Source organism: Columba livia, chromosome 10, assembly GCF_036013475.1.
Source record: "Columba livia isolate bColLiv1 breed racing homer chromosome 10, bColLiv1.pat.W.v2, whole genome shotgun sequence".
NCBI classification, from domain to species: Eukaryota; Metazoa; Chordata; class Aves; order Columbiformes; family Columbidae; genus Columba; species Columba livia.
The window spans coordinates 22,660,352-22,681,772 of record NC_088611.1 but is presented as its reverse complement, the minus strand read 5'-3'; the positions used below and the strand labels follow the sequence as shown (position 1 = coordinate 22,681,772).

The 21,421-nt window shown below is 59.3% G+C and overlaps 1 protein-coding gene across 1 annotated transcript in view; it reads left to right on the top strand.

The window, feature by feature from the left end:
- The first annotated feature begins 712 nt into the window (after nucleotides 1–712).
- Nucleotides 713–21,421, top strand: part of PLXND1 (plexin D1) — a 74,595-nt gene continuing 53,886 nt past the window's right edge. The window contains exons 1-2 of the mRNA XM_065074730.1: nucleotides 713–2,158; nucleotides 18,747–18,923. Of these exons, the coding sequence (XP_064930802.1) occupies nucleotides 848–2,158; nucleotides 18,747–18,923 (1,488 nt within the window). The 5' untranslated portion in view covers nucleotides 713–847. The remainder of the gene's footprint in view (nucleotides 2,159–18,746; nucleotides 18,924–21,421) is intronic.

Genomic DNA, 21,421 nt, shown 5'->3' with positions numbered 1-21,421 from the left:
AAGAGCCCGTTGGAGGGCAGAGGAGATTCACGGTCCTATTTTGAGCTCAGCTTTGTGCAAGGCGAGCGGGCAAAGCTTCTCTGGGGGTGGAGCCCGGCGGGGGCCTGCGCTTCCCCCGCCCCATTCCCCGGGGAGCTGTTCGGGGGTGCCCTGGGGCTGTGGCCGTGCGGGCGGTGTCCGGGGGCCGCGCTGACACCCCGACCCCCCCGCTCTCCCCAAGCGCTCAGCCCGCAGCGGCTGGGACGGGCCGGGCAGCCCTGGCGCGGCGGCCGTGCTGCGGGAAACTGGGGGTACACCCCGAGCACCCTCTCCCCGTAAGTGCTTGGCACATTTGTCCACAGGGTGCCCGCCCCGGGGACACCCAGCCCGGCTGCCGGGGGCGACGGGGGGATGTCTATTCCCGCTCGCCGTGCTGCTCCGCAGCTGCGAAAAGTGCTTCTTGCCCCGCCCGTCCCCCGGCCCGTCCCGCTCGAAAACGCAAAGGAGACAGCGGAGCGGACGGCGGAGCCGCTCCCGCGGCGGGGGGGGGCCGCCGTCCCGCGGGGTGCGCTGGTGCGCGGACGCACATCGGTAACTTCGCGGCGCTCACATGACGGGCCCGCACCGAGACCCGTGAGTAACGCCGAGAGGGCGGGGGCAGGGGCGGGCGGAGGAGGGAGGCGCGGCCGTGAGCGCGCCCCGCCGCCCCCCGCCGCGCAGCGCCGCGCACCCGCCGCGGCCGCCACTTCCCGCGGGCGTCGCTCGGCGGCGGGCGCGCTGCCTCCGCAGGAAGCGGCCCCGCGGCCCGGCCCCTCCCGCAGCTCCGGCGGGCTCATGCACTCTGCGGCGCGGCGGCGCGGGCGGCGGGATGGCTCCGGCGGCGGCGGGCGCTGAGCCGCGGCCCCCCGCGCTGCTGCCCCTGCTGCTCGTGCTGCTGCCCCTGCTGCTGCCCGGCCGCGCCGCCGGCCTGGAGGTGCAGCGCAAGTTCCTCTCGCCCACCCCCACCAACAACTTCGCCCTGGACGGCCCCGGCTCCCGCGTCTACCTGGCGGCCGTCAACCGCCTCTTCCAGCTGTCGGGGGGCGAGCTGGCGCTGGAGGCGGAGGCGGCGGTGGGGCCGGTGCTGGACAGCCCGCTCTGCCACGCGCCGCAGCTGCCGCAGGCCTCCTGCGAGCACCCCAAGGTGCTCACCAACAACTACAACAAGATCCTGCAGCCCGACCCCGAGCAGGGCGTCCTCGTCGTCTGCGGCTCCATCTACCAGGGTCTCTGCCAGCTGCGCAGCATGGCCAACATCTCGGCGGTGGCCGTGCGCTTCCCGCCGGGCGGCAGCGACCCCGTCACCGTCTTCCCCAGCATGCTGAACGTGGCGGCCAACCACCCCAACGCCTCTACCGTGGGGCTGGTGCTGCGGCGCGGCGGCGGCGGCGGGGCGCGGCTGTTGGTGGCCGCTACCTACACTGGATTCGGCAGCCCCTTCTTCCCCCGCAACCGCAGCCTGGAGGACCACCGCTTCGAGAACACGCCCGAGATCGCCATCCGCGCCCTCAACGCCCGCGGCGACCTGGCCAAGCTCTTCACCTTCGACATCAACCCCTCCGACGACAACATCTTCAAGATCAAGCAGGGCGCCAAGGCGCGGCACAAGCTCAGCTTCGTCCGCGCCTTCCTGCAGCGCGGCGCCGCGCCGCCCGCCCGCCGCCCGTACGCCTACCTGGCGCTCAACAGCGAGGCCAACGCGGGCGACAAGGAGAGCCCCTCGCACAGCCTGCTGGCCCGCATCTGCCTGAGCGAGCCGGCCGAGGCCACCCTCAACGGCAGCGGCGAGACCAAGAAGCTGACCGAGTCCTACATCCAGCTGGGGCTGCGCTGCGGCGGCGCCGCCGACGCCTTCACCCGCCTGGTGTCCGTGTTCCCGGCGCGGGCGGTCTGGCGCAGCCCCGCGGCCCCGGCCCCGCCGCCCGCCGAGGAGCTGCTCTTCGGCGTCTTCGAGCGGGCCGGGGCCGGCGGCGGGGGGCGGCCGCAGTCCGCGCTCTGCGTCTTCCGCTTCGCCGAGATCGAGGAGACGATCCGGGCCGCCCGGAACTCCTGCTTCGTCAGCCCGGCCGCCGGCATGGTCACCGTACTGGACAGCGTGGTGCAGGGCACCGGCCCGGCCTGCGAGAAGCGCAACATACAGGTACGGGCGGGCACCTGCCGGCACCCGGGCGGGGACGGCGGGGACGGCGCGTCCCGGGACGGGACGTGCACGGGAGCCGGTGGGCGGCGGGATGCGGCGGCCCCGTCCCGTTCCGTCGCTGCTGCCGCCGCATCCCCCGGGCGGGAGCGCGAACCGCGGGCGGGCGGGTGCGCTCTGCTCCTCTCGCTCCGCTCCCCGCGTTCCCCTTTTGCCGCTCCTCGGTTCCCGCACTCCGCTCTCTGCTTTCGTCTCCATGCACTCGGTTCTTGCCGCTCCCCGTGCCTTTCCGCACTCCCGCGGGACCCGTGTCGCGCCGGCTGGCACTGTAAAGCCGGTTGGGTCCCAGCTGCTTGTTCCTGCAGCCAGAGCGTGCGGCGGGGATGCAACTACAGAGAGAATGTCCGTGTGTCTGTTGGGGGGAGACCCCCTGGTCTGTCCGGGGACGCCGCTGTTCCCCCACCGCGATGACTCATGGGCGCGCCGTCCCCGCTGCCTCGGGTGTCCCTGCGCGGCCGGCGAGTATCGCCAGCCCCGCCGGTGCGTGCCCACGGCCCGTCCCGGCCGGACAGCCCTGCTGGGGACGCGCACATGGGCTGTCCGGTTCTGGTGCGTTCGGGTAAAAGTTTGCCATTGTCACAATTTGTTACCAAGTCGCCGTAAATGTTAATGCCAGGTAAAGACGCCTGTTTTCCCTTTCACTAAAGATAGGCGGGGCTTGGGGGAAAAAGTAAGAAAAAAAGGCTGCTTTAACACTGCATTTTTCCCTTCCTCTGGGAACGACACATAACTCAGCTCCATCAAAGATCGTAAAAACATCTGTTTGGTTTCAAAGGCAAGATAGAGCGTTTGGGCTTGGGCTTCCCTGTGCAATGCCAGTGGCAAAGAGAGAAAGGTTTCCCATGGTAACCAAAGTGTTTAGTGTGGCATCTCCACACTGTCTTAAAATATGTAGTCTTAATGCACTGGTTCATAGACCTACTCTAGCGAAGTCGAATAGTTTTTCCCTGGTGGCAAAGTACAAGCTGCCTGACAGCCAGGAAATCTGGTAGTTTTTCTGGCTTTTGACTTAATTCCACAAAGACTCTGTGTGTTAACACTGGGAACCCAGTCAGGAGCCTTGGCACGGTCACGGCTCTTGGGCGAGTCACTGGGGGCAGGAGTCCCGCTTACAGGACGGGAAGGCGCCCGCGGTGCTTGCTGGCTGTGGCTGACGCTCAGCATCCCCGCGAACCAGCCCCGGCAGGATCCAGCGGTCTCTGCCAGGCGGGGCAAGAGGAGGAGCTGTGCTGGGACTCAGTTAACGGTGACAGTTGTCCTTGTCACTGAAAGTCAATGGCAGCAGCACACCCGCTTCCCTCGGGCTTCCTCAGTGCTCCAGGACTGTTGGAAGACTGTGTCTTTTCCAACTTTTGTTCAGTAAGGAAAATAATAATGAGTAACGCTGGTCTATTAAATGCAATTGTTTAAAATGTAAAGCGCTGTCTCCAGTAAGGTATTTAGACAGCTAATTCCCTACTGACTCCAGGAAGACAGCGCAGAAATGAGATTTCGGTCCATCCTTGGGTCGCTGTAGAATGTGCCCCTTCTGTCTGCTCCCTGGGGGGGTGGGGAGCGCGACCAGAGGTGCGGTGTGTGTTGGTGCCACCAAAGCTGCCTGTGGAGGGTGCCCGTGATCGGGGAGGGGTGGGCGACGGGACAGGAGGTTCAGAGGACCAAGCGGGAGCTCCCTGGGCCTTACCAGTGCTGCGGGAGTCAGCAGAAACCCCCTGTGTTTACCACTGCATGAGATCAGGCTGTGAGTGTGTTCGGATGGAGACAGCAGGGTGGTCGGTGGTTCCGTGGGGTAAGCGGGGAGAACCGGCTTCTGGCCCCGCCTGACGCTGCTGACCTTGAGCTGTCCTGTAACCCGAGGTGCCTCCGCTCCCTCACTTACTTTACTCCTGTATTTATTAGTATTACTGAGAAACCTAACTTACACGTAGTGTAAAATTGCATTTGTAAAGCTATTCTGAGCTCCTTTGATGTCAAGTACAGCAGGATACAAATGAAGCATACCATTAATATTCGTTCATGCCTAATATTTCTATACTTCCCATTTATTTGAAGCGTATTCCTCTGAAACCGCTGACCAAGCCTGCTGGGAAACCTTCTTACCAGTCAGAAGGAGAGCTTTGCTTGCTTGCTTGCTTTCTTATTTTTGCTTTTTATTAGCCAGTAGAACTGCCAACAAGTTAACAAGCTGTTTTCGTTTTCAAGCCCCAGAGTGGCAGTGTCAAGAGAAGAGTTGTAATACTGTGTTTCTTTGTGCTGCAGAAACCTAACATCAATTTCCACCTTCAAGACAATGAAATACTCCAATACGTTTTGTGTCCCAGCCCTGGGAACGCAGCAGGAAAATGTATTAAAGCAGCAGCTGTTCCGGTGGAGCAGATCAGCATCTCGCTGCCTTCCCATTACGAGCTCCACTTCTCCACCCATTGGTGGGTTTCCAGGTTTCCTTTTGCCTGTGCATCGCTGATGGATGCTCCGGTATTATCAAAATTGTGGTTCATTAGCTCTTCCTGTGGACTAGGTGGTTGGGTTTTAAGCTCTTTCTGGAAGAAAAAATAAACCCGTAATGATGGCCTGATTCATTCCGAGCGTGCGTTGGGCTGGAGTAGTGGGTTGTTACAAATACGGAGCACGGGCTGTTAGGCGTAATGTGGTGTGAAAGGAAAATCATTGCCCCCTTGTGTGCTCTTCTCTCTAATTGAATGCTCCTCTCCTGCAGCATCGCTGTGACTCAGCCGGGGAGCGGCAGACTCAGCTGCCAGCGATGGCTTTGGGAGCAGCCCCATGGCGTCCCGCGGCACTGCTCGCTGATGGGGGGCCAGGCTGGTTGCCCATCAGTGTCATGACAGGGTCGGGTGAGGCTGGTACCACGGAGGAGCTTCACCCCCGGCAGGGCAGCGCTCCCGAGTGGTTGTGGTCGGTGTGGTGGCAGCCGCTTCTTTGGCTCCCGCTGTGACCGTGTGGGACCGGCTGTGCAGGAGGATGCGAGGGCAGGTGGGTCTGGGGGCGCCGCTGGTTAGCCAGGGGCGCCACCGGTTAGCCAGGGGCGCCGCTGGTTAGCCTGCATCCCCAGGCTGGGCAGCGGGAGTGGCCAGCTTGGCCCGGGAGAAGGCCTGTCTCTTTGGTGGAGTTGTTAACTTGCAATTAAGCACATGCTTAATGGTTTTGTGAGACCTGGAGAAGATGTGCAGAGGAGCATGGTCTGGGTCAGGAGGGGAGGCTGGCTGGTTGTGTTCAGTGAGTGCTGCTGAAAAGTCCCTTTCCGAGGAGGTGAATTCGCAGCGGCAGCTTAGGGGAAGGAGGATGTATTAGGGAAGGATTTAGTTTGATTGGGTTCTTATATTCAGAGTGAGTGGGTGAGCACTAGGATTGCTTTCCCTCAACAAAAATAGCTTTTTATAGTGAGTTTTGTATCAAATACTGGGCTTCCTTTGTAACACATGCAGTTATAATGAAATGCTCCTGAAGTCACTGCTGCATTTTGCCCACTTGAAGCCCAGGTGGAATCTGGCCCTGAGCCCCCAGGGGAGCAGAGGAGTCTGAGCTCTGCACAGCCTGTCTGGAGCGTTGTTTGCAGCGATGTGCCGCTTGTCGGAGCCAGGGACCCCGAGCAGGTTTGCTCTGTGTTTGAGCTGTTCCGCCCCAGCAGGACTGTGGCGCAGTGGCTTTGAAGGTCACACCGGCAGCGTGGCCGGAGCGCGCCACTGCTGCGGTGCACCAGAGCCCCTGCGGAACAGCCGGGGTGGGACCCGTCCTGGCTCCCGATAGCCCTGCGGGGTGTCCCTGCGGGGTGTCCCTGCCCCGGCACCGCTGACAATGCCAGGACAGCTGGTCCTGCGCTGTGGACAGCTGTGCTGTGCTGTGCCACCGCTGTGTCCCCCATGGCATCCTCTCGCCACTGTCCCATCTCTGGGCTGGTTTGGGGCGGGGGACAGAGCGGGCACCTTTGTGCTGCTCCAGCTGGCAGCTGCTCTTTTGGCCAGGAAAGGGGGCGGCTGCCGGGCGGTCCCAGCCCCCTGCCCCAGCCCCCTGCCCCAGCCCCCTGCCCCAGCCCCCTGCCCCGGCCGTGGCTGCAGCACAAGGGCAAGTGGACGTAGGTTTCCAGGCATCTCTGCAAACCTTCCCACCCCAGGGGTGCACACAGGGGCTGACATGGGGGTCTAACACAAAACAGAACACACTGCATGGCCAACAAGCACAGCTGAGGAAAAGCGGAGCTGGTAACTTCATCCCAGCGACGCTGGACTCTGTGGTTTCTGTGCTGAGCCCCATGATCTCCTTCTAAACTCTTCTGGAGAGGTAACGAGGGCAAGCACACTTGTATTCATTAGACTTACATTTGCTGGCCAGGGATCTGTGTCTCTCCTGGGAAATGTTTTGGGGGCTGCGACTCAAAAAAGGCTGAAAATCCAGTTTGTTTCCTGTGCTGAGACCCGTGGGCACGGCGGCCTGGGATAATGATGCGTTTCAGCATTAATTCTCAAGTTTCTGGCTCTTGTGGTTTTGTGTCAGATCCTGCATGCTCATTGAGCACAGTGTTCTGTGGTGTGATGATGAGGTACCACCAGTGAGCTTCACTGTAAGGGCTGGTTAGATGAAACGAGCTCCTTGGGCAGGCTGTGTGAACAGTCTCAGCATATCTGTGTGCCTGGGCACAGAAATGTGGTTTGAAACCCCTCAGAAAATGTTCCCAAAGAAAAAAAAACCTCATATACACGTGGGAATATGACTAAGCAGCTACTTACTGTCCAAATATACTGTGGCATCTCCATGGGACTGGGTTTTTTAGGAGCTGAGTTACTTTGAAGTGCTGGTTTATAATAATTTAGAAATTCCAAACATGAAAATAAATGTGCTCTAACCTTACATCTACTCAAATAAATCTGAAGGATTAGCCACAGAAAGGAAACTGGGAATTTACACTTAATTTGTACATTAAAAATGAGGCAGGAGCTCTCGTAGCAGACTCAATTTCTGCTTTTTGCAGGACGTGTTGTGTTTGGGGTCGCTAACGTGCCCCGTTCCTGCACAGCTGGATCAGCCATCGTCCCCCACGTTGCCGTCCCCGGGCGGCGCTGCCCAGGACAGAGGTTTGGGGACAGCCTGGGCGTTGCTGGGCTCCGGACTCGGACCCCAGCGCGGCATACCTGCTCTGTGCTTGCGATTAGCGAGTCCTGACCAGCTGCTGGGTGTGTTTCCCTGGGAATTCATGTGAAAACGCGAGGTTCTGTTTGCAGCCAGGGCAAACGCAGGCAGCTGGGAGCAGGAGCCGTGTGAGCCTTGTCGCGGCGGGGCCAGCGGGCTGGGCTTGGGGCTGCTGGCGCCCGGGGGCTTCCCCTGCACCCGGTGCCGTGCCGAGCCGTGGTGCCGTGCCGAGCCGCGTGGCTCCGGGAGCGGCTGGGGTGGGTGGTGGGAACGGGCCCCGGGGCTCCCCCTGCTTTACATCTCAAGCTCAAACAGATCCCAGGTTGCAGAGGGAAATTCAAAGTGGCGGTTCCTGTGCCTGGAAAGCAGCAGTTGTGCAGCTTCAGGTGGGAGAGCAGAAAGTGGCTGCTGGCACGGGTGGCCGGTGCTGGCCCAGGGGGCGAGTGCTGCGGCTTTCTGGAGAGCCATAACCACAGCCGACTGCGCAGACCTTGTTATTCTGGGCAGCCAGAAATTCAGATTAATTTGGATCCACTGAGCTCATCAAATCTCCTGTAACTGAATAATGGTTGAGGTGGAAAACAGGAAAAGGATCATTTTGGCGAAGTCCAGTGTTGCACAGGGAGGCACATCCTGGCAGGAGGACACGCAGCTCATACGCGCAGGTGCTGATCCTGTCCTGGCAGCAGCCCCTGAATTCAGGGGTTTTCAACCACCTTTATTTGTATATCCCCAGGCATTTTCCAGCGTGGGCATTTGACTCCCACCCCTGAACACAAACCTGCTCCCCAGAAGCCCCCGTGGGTGCCAGCTCAGCTGCAGAGTCCTGGTGGATGGAAATGAAGGGACTTGCCATCTCTTTTCTGATTTTTTGGTCTATTTTGCGGTATTTGAGAGAGAAGATTGGTGGGGCTGAGGGCACCTGGAGAGCTGAATAAGCCCCTGGAGATGTGGACGGATGCCTGGGGACGCTGTACAAACACCTCGCTACGCCTTGAAAATCCCAGTAGGCATCTGTTCAAACTGGAAGGCAGCCGTGCTGTTGGGTTGCTCTGCTCTGATGACCTCTTCCAGCAGGTTGCTGGAAACATAATAGGTCTGAGCCCCTGGCTGTGGTAATTTAATGCAAACACAGGGCAAGCCAGGACCAGCAGCGGTTGGAAACAATCAATTAGAGGCACCTGAGCGCGGCCACACGCTGCCCACGGCGGCAGCTCCCGGCGCGGGCTCTGCGCGGCATGTGCGGGCACCTGTGACCACCCCCCGGCACCGAGGGGTGAGGGACGGGGGCTGCAGTGCTGCTGTGTCACCGTCCCCAGCACATGTACCCGGGGGCACAGCGTGGTGATGAGCTGATCCCTGCATCTTCAGGAGGACTCTGCTTTGCCTTTGGTTTTGCTTTGTTTGGTTGGTGAAGAAATGGTTGCAAGTTCTTGTTTTCTTTCGAGTTGGGCTGTCACACCGTGCAGCGAGTGCGGAGCTGGCAGGCTGTCCCTGGCAGTCTCCCGCTCGGAGAGGGCGGTAGAACATAGTGATGTGTCTGAGCGGAGGGAGCAGCGTTGGTTTCCAGCATCTGGAGAGCAGCTCTGCTGGTGCTGCCGCGGTGAGCGGGGCCGGCGGGGCGAGGGGCGGCTCGCTGCCCGGGCGCCGTGTCACACTGCCCGCTCGGCCCCGGGAGATGTGGCACTCTGGTGAGCAGCGCTGATGTGAAGGCCCGTGATGATTTCACCTCGTTATCTGCTGCATGTCAGCGTGGGGAGCATCTGCCGGCTCCTCGCACGCAGCCGTGCTGGTGGCTGGGACCAGGATGTCCCTGGGGACAGGAGGATATGGGGCGGTGGTGTCATGCAGCGGTGATGGCCCGCGGTCTGAGCAGAGCCGCTGTGCTGCTGCCAGCCCCCGTGCCTTCCGCTCCTGTTCGGGACGCACGGGCGCTGGGAGGAAGGGACGCGGGGATGGGCACAGCCTGGCCAGCGAGGGCTGGGACGAGAGGTGCATCACGTTGGGCTGTTCTTGGCTGGGGGGTTAACTTGGATATTCAGGGTTTTTCTGTCCTGCGGTCATTCTGCTGGCCCCCCTCCACGGGCAGCACGCCAGTCGTGTCTCTGGGTCTGCTGCTGTGTGGTGAACGTCGGCCGCAGGAGCTCGGGGTCGCGGTGGGGCTGGTGGAGCCCAGGGCACAAACCCCGAGTCTCAGACCTCAGCAAAGCCGCAGGCTCGTGTTTGGATTTTGGGTGCCGGACCCGCGCGGGGGCCGAGCCCGCGGTGCGGACGGGCCGGGGCTGGTGTGGGCGCAGACGGGACCCGCTGCGGGAGCAAGGTTGCCTGTTTTGGGGGCCCAAACCACTGGGGGGTCGTTGCTCTGACAAGATTGCAGCTCATGCATTGCAAGTGATACTACAATACAAATCTCGCAGTTCTAGCCCAGGAGCAAAATTGCCTGGAAGTCTGGATTTTGGAAACATGTACGTCTTCTATTTGAAAGAAATTTGGAATTTGTATTCCCATTTCTGACTCCTCTCTGTTTAAAGTATTATGTACTTTGCACTGCTCCCTTCTGCAGCAAAACCCCTTCAGCTGCTGGATGTGTATCCCGTCGTGTGCTGACCGCTGCCAGCATTCGCCGGGTCGCGGGCTGCCACGGGCCAAGAGCCATCTCGGGTGGATCACCTAATTACAGCGGGCCACTGGAAACCTGGCGTGTTCTAGCAAAGGCTGTGTGGAGAGAGATCGTTTTAGGAAGAGTTGGGAAAAGCTTACGCTATAATGGTAGCACTGGATGAAGAAGGGGAGATGTGAAAGATGAGGGGTTTTTAATGTAATATAAAATAGCGGTTTCCGAAGTTGTTTGACTCCTGAGTCCCTGTCACCCCCCAGTGTGTCTGGTAGATCCGGGTGTTCACAGCAGGCGGTACGAGGGCACCGGACCCGTGTGCGGTCGCGGGTGGTTCCTGGGGAGCTGCACCGCGGCTGGGAGCCGGCTCACGCCGCCGGGGCTCAGGTCGGGCTTTGGGCAGGCGGTGTGGTGGGTCACCAAGTGGGGAGGAATTTGCATCCAAATCTTTGCGTGAGGGGACAGACATCTGCATCTGAAGCACAACTGATACAGATGGTTTCTTCCCCACGCTTTTTCCTTTGGTTGGAGTCGTGTGTGTCCCAGGGTGCGCCAGGGCTGGCATGGGTAGGTGTCCCCACTCATCCCTCCTGGGGTTCCCCACCAGGGAGCACCCCGGCCCGGCCCCACTGCTCCTGGACGCAGAAACGCTACGTGGCCACTGTCAAATAAGCTGCTGAAGAAGGGCTCAAGCGTTGGGGAGGAGCTGGGATGGCAATGTGGTGGCCCTGGGATCACCAGTGGAACTTTTTGCTGGGATCCGGTCCCACGGCAGCCTGCAAACATGGTGGATCTCTGCAAACAGCTTTGGAAAGGTCAGCTCCTGCGAATCTTGCAGACAGACTAAAACATAAAACGACAGAGGAAAAGCAAGGCTTCCACACCCTACCCGACAGGAGGAGTGCTCGCGTGCTGAATCCAGTAGGACTGCTCATTTTTAGCAAATTTTGAAATGATTCTGTTGATCCCAGTTGGAGGGAGGACCTCCAAAGATGGAGCTGTAGAGATGCAGCACTGGTGATTCAACAAGCACAGTGCTTTGAGAGATACCCAGAGAGTGGCGTTTGCTTTGTACAGGAGAATAACCGTGTCTGCCTTGGACCACATCTCCATGCCTTGGTCACTCCTGCATTTGGGGTGCTCAGTTAATGAGCAAAAAGGCGTTTTCCACGTCTCCGCTGGGTGCTGGCGGGAGCCGTCGTTGCTGTGTCTGGATGGCGGTGCCGGGGCTGGCGCGCCGTGGTGCCCGCGGACCAGCGCTGCCTCCAGAGCTGGGTTTTACTGGGGATGTGTGCACGGGCAGGGGGGTTCTGCTCATTATCTGAGTTTAATTGATTTGGCAGAACTAATGAGGAAAACGCAGGAAAACATTTACTATAAACTATTGCTAAATGAAGCAGACTTGAACTGACACATGGAAAAGACCAGTTGTGTTAGGTAAGAAGTTGTTACTTTAATGGATGCTTTTTTCAGCCCAGATCGCACAGATACGCTGTCAGAGCGCTTGGAGCATGGGAAGTGCTAAGTGTTAGTAGTAGCAATAATAAAAATATATAACCTCTGAAGATCGAACAGCCCAACTCACGGTTCACCCTGGACTCGTCCCTGAGGGAAGGAGTTCGTATAGTTCGAGGTTGGTTACTGAAGCCAAAGCTCAACATAAATGAGAAACACAGCTGAGCAGTGGAAGGAGCAGCTAAGAAAGTACAGCCTGAACAAATCAGGCATCAGACTCGAGAGGGTTTAGAGGGGGACATGTTAATTTGGCTTTCAGCGCAGCATGAGCGTCCTTGGACAAGCGGCTCGGCTGCTCCCTGCCCGCCGTCCTGGGCCCGGGCGCAGGAGCCGTGTGGGGCCAGGTGAAAGGACAGACAAGCTCTCGCTGCCTAAATACATGCTGTTCTGACTGTGACAGCCCCTTTGGAGCCTGTTGTTCGCTAATCCCTCTGCCTACCCATTCCTGGGGGATTTGATCGTATAATCTGAAGTATTGTATTTAATGCAGGATGAAGGCTAACATAATAAGCTTGACCAGTCTTCCTGGCAGCATGAAGGATGTGCAGTTTCAGTTAAAAGGCTGCTACTTTTGCCTGTTTCTCTGCTCTGAGCATTCCCCATGCAGTTGCACGTGCTGTTTCAGCTCCTGGCATGTGCGTGGCGAGCAGGGGACCTGTGCGGGGCTGCCCGGCCGGGGAAGGGGTTTTGGGGGAGGTCGGTGCAGAGCAGGTCCTCTCAACATTGCCCTTGGCTTTCTCTACCAGCGGTTCAGCCTCGGCGCCAGCACGACGGGGCTGGGGCTTGCAGAGCGATGGACAGGCGTGGGTCACCAGTTCCCGCAGGAGGAGGTGGTGGGGGAGTTGGAGATGGAGGAGATGGAGGGGGTGCTGGTCACACCATCTAACCGCCAGCTGGAGCTGAGGCTGGAGCCTCCAGGGACTCCCCGGAGCTCCTGCATCCTCCCTGACGCCTGAGGAAGGCTCCTGTTGTGACACCCCCTTTCCTCCTGCACCTGAGGTGACACAGCACAAGACGGGTGGCCACAGGAAGCCCGTGTTTGTTCAGGCTGTTGCCGGGCTTTGGCCGCGCTGTCACAGACCGCCTGGCTTTGCCTGTGGCCTTGCAGTACCCCGATCCCGTCCCAGTCTCTCAGCGCGTCTTTCCCCGTGCTGGGTTCCTGCAGGCAGGAGCTGAGCTGTACGTGGGCTCTGCTGGGGCTGCCGCTGCGGAGCAGCAGCCAGAGCCTGGGCTTTGCCCTCCCAGGTGAGCTGTGGTGCTGAAGCACCGTCCGGCAGCTCCGCCCGTCTCCCCTGAATGGCTGAGGTCTGTGGCGGAGGTGGACGTGGCTCCTGCGGCTCAGGTGCGGCAGTTTGGTCTCGCCCAGGCTCAGCTCCGCACTGGCTGCAGATCTGTGTCTTTGCAGACTTGCTGAAAACAGTTTCTTGTGTGTTTTCGGGGGGCCGGTGGGCTCATCCTGTGCAGGGAGCACCTTGACCGTTGCTGAAACTCGGGAATCGGTGAAGGGCAGGACGAGCGGTGCGGGTGCCCGGGCTGCCCGGCACCGGTTCCCGAGTGTTCTGGTGCAGCGCGGACCGGGCGCGTCGCCGCTGCCGCGCGGGTGGCTCCCGGAGCACGGGCACCGTGCAGATGTGCAGAGCACAGGAAAACCGCTGCTTTCTTGCTCAAGAAACTTGTGGTCTAAGTAAACAGCAAAAGCAGGGTGCAAATCTCATTGTAAGCCTTTCTTAAAGGATGTCTCCTGTGCTGGGGGGAGCTGATTACTTAGTGTGGATGGTTCTTGAGAAAATTTCAGCAAGATTCATTCTATCAGAGGTTCTCAGCCCGAGTGCCTCGACTGGCCGAGAGTGCACGTTGATCTGCCTCCCATTGCCTAAAAAATGTGATGGGAAGTTAGAAGAGCTCTGTGCTAATTCCTGCCCTTGCGGCGGCAATACAATTAGAGACCACTTACATCTCGAGTGCCTGAACAGTGGAGGCCTCTTCTGCGGATGGCGTTTTCCTGCGGGCATCCCAAGGAGCCTGTTCTGACAGCTCTGGTAGCCAGGCTGCGGCAGATAAACGCGTGATTGTGTGCACAGATGGCGCGGGGCTGTGCCGGGGGCCGCGGCGCGGGCTGCGCTGGTTGTGCCGCCGCCTCTCCCTCTGCCGCTTTCCTGCGGTGCCTGTGCAACCCTTCCAGGTCACTTTTTAGTCTCTCCAGTTCGACTTTGAGTCCCTGTCCTGCTATTCTCTTTGGACGGTATCCGAATTATTTTGGATATTCTCTCTGCAATCAGAGATTTCCCTGAGTCATACCCAAATGTTAATAAAAGCCTAATGGTTTATGTTGAGCAAGGCAAGAGATAAAACCAGAGCCGTTTTATCACAGACTTTAATGGCCTCAAAACGTCAGTTGTGTGGGAGCAACTGCCAGATTTTGAGCCTATGAAGACGATGGCTAAGTCCCACAAATCAACAAGTTTGGAGCGGATTATCGGGTGCTGGCTGTGTCATTTTCCCAGGACTCCGGGCGCGCTGGAGCCAGCGCAGTAATCCGCGGTGGTGCGCGTGCGAGGGGCCGGGCTGGGCGCTGCGGACCCGCGGCACGAAGGCCTGCGGAGGGAGAGCTGCGGGGCTTTGTTCGGAGCTGCAGCCTGCTTTTGATTCAGGAATAAACCCCGTCTTTGCTTCAGGACTATTTTTAAGGTCACAAACACAGGATGCAGAAGTCAGCGCATTCCGTGGTTTTCCTCACCACTCCTCTTCCTCCCTCTGTTTCCAGCAGACTTCCTTCCCGCGGGGACATCCTGCGCTGGGGCGCAGCGCCCGGGGCCCATCATGGAAACTCTGGGAAATCACTTTTTCTGCTCCTTTTAGGCCTGGGATAAAGAACTGAACTCACACCATGAAGACAGCTGAACTCTTGAGCTCTGATGTGGCTGGAAATCCTTTATCTCTGTCCCACTTTGTTTTTGCAATGGGGTTGATCTGACTAACCCTCCCCTTAGATGTGGCTCCTTCGTTTGAATTAATCGCATCACTTGTGAAATTTCGCAGGAACACAGTTCGCTGTCCCGCGAGCGGGGCTGCGGGGGCGCTGCTGGGCGCTGACAGTGGGGCTGTCCCCAGCTCGCGCCGAGGCGGCTCTTCGGTAGCATCCAAGTGGCAGAGTCAGACCTTTTGGGCGCAGAAGGATCTGAATCTGGACCCACGCAATATTTCCATGAGTTACTAAGTGTTCAGCGTGTGTAGCAGAAAAGTGGTAGCAAATGCCCACAGGGCTGTTTTAAAATGCAGGTGATAGCAGGAGATTGGCTTTGGAAGGGAACTTAGCGTGTGCTGCCCCGGTTTGGGGTGGGCAGTTTGACTGGGGATGGAGCAGGATGGGGCCCGTTCCGCGTGGAGAGGCCGGTGAGCGCCCCGCGGCGCGGTGTCCGCGCGGCCCTGCGCCTGGCGCTGCGGGCGACGTGACTTGGCCGCATCCTGTTTACTGTAACGTGGCGCAGTGCGGTGTCCCCTCGGTGCCGCGGTCACAGACAGCAGCTCAGCGCGTCACCCTCCCCTGGGACCCCCGAGAGGGACACACCATCTGTCTCCTCCTGCGCGTCGGTCGGAAGAGCTGATGTCATTTGAAGAAAGGTGTTTCGGAGGAAGGATGTGTGTGGCCGAAGTGCATTGACAGCGCTGGCCTGTCTGAGAATAGTTACGTCCTGTTTACTGTGGAAAACACTCTGTGCTGATACGAGGTCTGAAGCGTGTGATTTATACACAGGCGCAGCAGATAAGGAACTTCCCGTGATTTCGGCCACCTGTGAGAGGAGAGGGCCGAGTCCCTCGGGCTGGGGGTGGAGAAGCCGCTGGCAGAGAAATTCTGGCACCGGCTGCCCCGGGAGCTGCTGCCGAGACGGGGCTGAGCACCCCCCTGTGCCTCCGCTTCTCAGCAGGAAGGAGCCCTGTGCGCCTGGGGTGGCTCATGTCGGTAAAGGGTGGTGAAGAGGGGCTAGAGATAATAATCCCCAAGACAAATAAGTAAACCCAAGTGCATTTCTAAAGGTCTGGCTGTGAATGGAAGGGACCGTTAAATCAGAAACATGAATGGCTTGCCATATCCTCTGTGCAGTATAAAAAAAATCACGTTGCTCAGTTATAGAGGGAAACATACACACTTAAGAATTTTGGCTGCGATTTTATTTTTTAATACAATGAAATGCTGTAAACCTGCAAAATCCATTTAGCAAAGTCACTTGCATCCACAACACTCGATCCTTTCATCTCGGTCCCATGTGAACCGAGCTGCAGCTCCGAGCGTGTCAGCTCCTGCTTGGCACTGGCTTGAGCAGAGGAAGGTTCTCCTGTCTGTCTGTCCGCGTGTCCAGCAGTCTGGTGTCTGCTGGGCGCGGGGCAGCGGGGTCGGCTGGTTCTGTGCAGAGGACCCGCTCTGCCGCCCAGGGCAGCACGTTCACGCTGCCCAGCAGCGGGGAGCGAGCCCCACCATGCAGGGTCACCAGCCCTGCCGTGGTCTGGGGGCACGGGGAGCGAGCCCCGCCGTGCAGGGTCACCAGCCCTGCCGTGGTCTGGGGGCATGGGGAGCGAGCCCCGCCGTGCAGGGTCACCAGCCCTGCCGTGGTCTGGGGGCATGGGGAGCGAGCCCCACCATGCAGGGTCACCAGCCCTGCCGTGGTCTGGGGGCACGGGGAGCGAGCCCCACCATGCAGGGTCACCAGCCCTGCCGTGGTCTGGGGGCATGGGGAGCGAGCCCCGCCGTGCAGGGTCACCAGCCCTGCCATGGTCTGGGGGTTCTGTCCCCCCGTCTGTGGGGGACACCACCCTTGCTCCCCAGGGTACAGCCCGATTGCTTTGCGTGTGTGTTGGGTTTTAGCAAGTTTCTTCCCCATTTTTTTCCAGGGACATGTTGCTGTAATGTGACACCAACCTGAGACGTGTGTGTGGTTGTGGCTGGGAGGGGGGCAGGCCCAGGGTGGGGGGTGCACCCCAAACGGGGTCTGGGCTCATAGGGCATCCTGCCTGGCTCTCACACACTTGCTACAAAACCTGAAGATTTGCCTGATCTCCTCGGTGGTCCGAAGAGACAGGAGAGCTGAAGATTTAGTCTGGTTCTATGAATGAAATTATAACGATAATAAGGGAATTAAACTAGAGGCCCTGGTGCACTCAGCCTGGGGAGGAAGGAGTGTCCTGAGCAGGCTGGATGTCAGCTTCTGCTGCCTGCTGCAGGCATGTGGTCCGGTTTCTTAACACATACAGCCTCAAATCCCTGTGTTTGTTCTGCTTAAATTAGCACCCCCGACGATGGTTTTGGAAGGGACATGCATGTTATGGCTGAGTTCAGTAAGGTGTAAAATGTGCTCAGTTCTAGGGGCGTGGGTTGCAATCCGCCAGTGGTCTCCTGTCCAGGGTTTTGTGTAAGGACTTCCCACAGCCAGGGCCCGAGCGCGGTGTGCTGTGAGCGGCCCGCGGACACCCCGGTGCCGGCACGACAGCCCCGCGCGGGCAGGGTGACAGCGCCGGGCAGGGTGACAGCGCCGTGGTGGCTTCTCTCAGGATGAGCTGGAGTGATGCTGGAGATGACGCGGTAATGGCCCTTGAAATGTGCCCGTCGTCTGCGGCTGCACTCGGTAAAAGCTGCTGCAGGAGCGACTTGTTGGCAGCGAGACTGTTGTGATATTCAGACGTTGTTGAATCCATCCGCTTCGTCTGAGCAGAAATTACAAGGAGAGTCTCGGTGGATTCAGCGTGAGAGTGGCCATAAATCTCGGGTGCGTCTCGGCCGGGTGGGAGAAACGTGAGGCATCAGTCCCATTTTCAGTGCTGCTGTCATGGAGCAACTGTGCTAATTAATTTAGCACAGGATAGTAAAGTCTGTTGTCTTGCTTTAGGCCAAATGAGCCAAATGTCTGCTCACAGGCAAGGCTCATGCATGAGAAGGCCTTGGCAGTCATCCCCTGCCCTCTCCCCTTGGCACCTGGTGGCAAATCGACATGGGAGCTCGATGCCAGCCCCGTGTCCCTGGTCACCAGCCGTGGCGCGGCCGGCGTGCCTGGTGGGACAGCGCTGGCTGGGGCCGCAGCGCCTGCCGTCCTGCTGGCTCCGGTTTGACTGCTCTGCAGCAAAGGCAGCTCCTGCTCCCCTGGGGCTTTGAGGAACAGCTTGAAAGCAGAAGCAAATAACGAACATCTTGTGGTCGTGGGCACAGGGCACAGCGGTACTTGTTCCCTGGGGCATGGTGAGCGGCTGAGGACTGAGCCTGGACAGGGTTGGGGGCTCCAGCATTTCTGGGCAGTTTTGCAGCCGCTGCTCTTTCCTCCATGTCCCACAGCACAGTGCCGCTGCTGCTCAGCACTGTCCCGTCCCATCTCGTCCCAGTGTAAATTCTGCTGGTGACTGCAGTAGCCGCAAGACCACAGCCAGGATTTACAGTCCTGAGAGTCTCCAGCAAGCTGCTTTTTTCCTCATCCCTTGGCTCTGTTCTCACTTCTTCACTTGGGGAAAAAATATTTTGAGTTCTTTTATTGGAGAAACTTTTTGCTTCGCCTGTTGTTTGAGAGGGAAGGAGGCAGAGACGTCTGCCGGGCTTGCACCCCGGCTGAGCGCAGCTCTGCGCTGATCCTGGGTGCTGATCCTGAGCAGCGATCTCGAGCGCCGATCCCGAGTGGGGACCCGCAGCAGGGGAGCCCTGGCAGCGCCGGGGCGGCACACGGGACCAGCCCCGCGGCAGAGCAGCCTCCTCTGCGGGGGAGGGCTGGTCTCGGGCTGGGAGTCACCCGGGCACAGCACCCGAGGGGCCTCCAGCGCCGTGCCGGGGAAGAGCCCGCTGAGTGCTGCAGTGGTACAGGGGGACAAAGAGCCCGTTGTCCCTGTTACACCATCACACCAAGCTTGGTTGATGCGAGGGTGCTGCTGCAGCAAGTGGGCCTTTGGCTGGAAGAGCCCCTGGCTGCCCCACACCTGATGGCTCCGGCAGCGGTCCCGGTGCTGCCTGGTCCTGCCGTGGCGCGGGCATGGGCAGAGCTCGCACAGCTCATCTCCAGCACAGCCTGCCCTGGGTCTGGCTCTGAGGGCGATGTGGCGGTCGGAACAGGCTCTATCACAGCTCCTCGCTCCCGTGTTAAACAGCGACGTTCTCCTGTTGCGTGACTCGGCAGTGAGGAGCTTTCCCTGGGCACAGCAGGGCTTGGTGGTTTGTCCACACCGAGCGGTGCTGCGGGGACCCGCGGGTGGCGGCTGCAGCCCCTGACGCTCTTGTCTCGTGTCTCTCCGCAGCTGCAGCCGGAGCAGCTGGACTGTGGAGCCGCGCATCTGCAGCACCCGCTGGCCATCGTCAACCCCCTTGCCGCCAGCCCCGTCTTCACCTACAGCGGCCTGACGGCGGTGGCCGTGGCCAGCGTCAACAACTACACGGTGGCGTTCCTGGGCACGGCCAGCGGAGCCCTGCTGAAGGCAAGTGGGGCCCCGGCGGGGACGGGGTTGGGGTGGCGGGGACTCCCCTTCCCGCACCTCTGGGTTGTGCAGGGGACAGTGTCTGTTGTCGAGTTTGTCTGAGCACCTGCTCTCGTTTGGCAGTGAAGAAGTAATTGGATGCTGCTGTAATCTGTACAGTGATTGTGCTGCCTAGTGACTGGTGGCCGTTAATTACTGCTCAGGGCTGCCGTGCGAGCAGGGTGTTCTTGATGAACCCTATGCTGGAAACATCATTGTGCAGCGTTTAATTATTAACAGCTCTTCTAATAAATTCTCCCTGTGAGCTGATGGTTTTGAAGTCTCCATGTAGACAGGGGAATCACCGAGAGATGCTTCAGCACAGCTGAGTCCAGAGCAGGTGTGAATCCACGCATCTGATGGAGTTCCTGTTTTAAATGCTGTGCCAAGGCAGTGTAGGGCAGCGCAGCACTCCAGCTCCAGAGCCAGGATGCAAGGCCAAGGTTTCAGTAACTTTAGCACTTGAGGTTTGCCAGAGGAAGTTTTGATTGAGCCAGCCACAGCAGTTGGGTGTGCTCTCAGCAGCAAGAGGCCACAGCGGAGACAAGCGCTGGAGCAGACACAGCGGATACCTGCTTTGTCCCAGCCTCGGGGGAGCGCTGCGTAATGTGGAATATTGGATCAAAATGCTTGGAAAGAAGAAAACTGGTCTGATCTCTTCCCTTGCATCCAAGTGCTCCTGGCAGAAATGTGGGAACGATCACAAAGAAGTGCCTTGCTTTGATTTTTGCCCGGGGGGCAGGTAATTCACAGGGGTGGGAGGAAACCAGCCCCCCAGCCAGGTGCAGGGGGCAGGATCGACACATGCCACACGCAGCGCAGCCCTGTTCACACGGCATTAACAGCTCTGCTTCCATTATCATCTCCGAGAAAGCAGCCTTATCTGCTGAGCCTCCATTAGGGAGAGGCTCCTGGCTACCCTTTGCTGGGATAATTTGCTCAGATAGCTCTAATCTAATTCTACAACACAGCTGCATAACCAGAAGCCCTTTTACCTTTGGGGCTCCTTGTTATTTGGCATGGGATACGAGATACTTTGCGTGAGTTATCATTCAGATTTGCTGCCTGAGAAAAGGCAGCAAAGGGACAGAAATAGTGCTGGAGCAGCTCCTGCAGCAGCAGTGACGGCTGCCAGCGGTGGGGGTGGGCTGCAGGCGGGCATGTCGTGGGGGCCCTCGCCAGTGCCACGTCCAGCAGCTGCTAGCGGAGAAGCAGCGCTTGGGATGGGGTGCCAGGCCTTGGGGTGCCCGGCTGCTGTGCCCGCAAAGGGGACAGGGGCAGAGGGGTCTGTCGGGTGAGTCCCCGCGTGTCCAGCTGTGGCAGTCTGTGGACAAGCTGCTGTGATGGGCTGACCAGGACTTCAGCCCGTCTGCCCTCACCGGTGCAGCCCATGTCCTCCTGCAACACCCGGCTCTGTCCTGGTGTTCCCTGCACCGCCACGGCTCTGTGACCGGTGTTCCCTGCACCACCACGGCTCTGCCCCGGCAAAGACCGGTGTTCCCTGCACCGCCACAGCTCTGTGACCGGTGTTCCCTGCACCGCCACGGCTCTGTGACTGGTGTTCCCTGCACCACCACGGCTCTGCCCCGGCAAAGACCGGTGTTCCCTGCACCGGCACGGCTCTGTGACCGGTGTTCCCTGCACCGCCACGGCTCTGTGACCGGTGTTCCCTGCACCACCACGGCTCTGTGACCGGTGTTCCCTGCACCGCCACGGCTCTGTGACCGGTGTTCCCTGCACCGGCACGGCTCTGTGACCGGTGTTCCCTGCACCGCCACGGCTCTGTGACCGGTGTTCCCTGCACCGGCACGGCTCTGTGACCGGTGTTCCCTGCACCGCCACGGCTCTGTGACCGGTGTTCCCTGCACCGGCACGGCTCTGTGACCGGTGTTCCCTGCACCACCATGGCTCTGCCCCAGCAGAGACTGTGGCAGACTATTGAGCTTCTGGCTAGCCAGCATTTAAAATGGGGATAATGACAGTTCCCTTCTCTTTCTGCATGGTAGCCTGCAGTGCTTACATACAGTTCCTAGCACAGGGAAGCCCTCTGCTTTGAGCTCATGCTATCTTACTAGGACATGTCGGTGCTGCTGTAGTGTAAGAATTAATTAATCCTATGTTAATTAATTAATCCAGACTTTAGAGAGCAGAGGCATGCTTGGCCCTTACAATTATTGCCTTCCCTGCTTGTAAGGAGGTAAGAATTTTCCTCGCTCCCTTTCTGTTTCAAGCTGAAAAGTGACTGTCATGCAGAATCGTGTAGTCCTATTGTTATTACCTCTCAGCAATGCCACATTTAATTTGCTGAGTTTTCAAGTCAAATGCCAAGACATTCTGGGACGTGAAAGGCAGGCTGATGCTCGCGGCCTCCTCCATCACGGCCAGCGCTCCAGCTGGTGATTCATGGGGCAAGGTAGGATCCGGCTCTTGCGGCAGCTGCCGAGGGCGTCTGGAGTTAG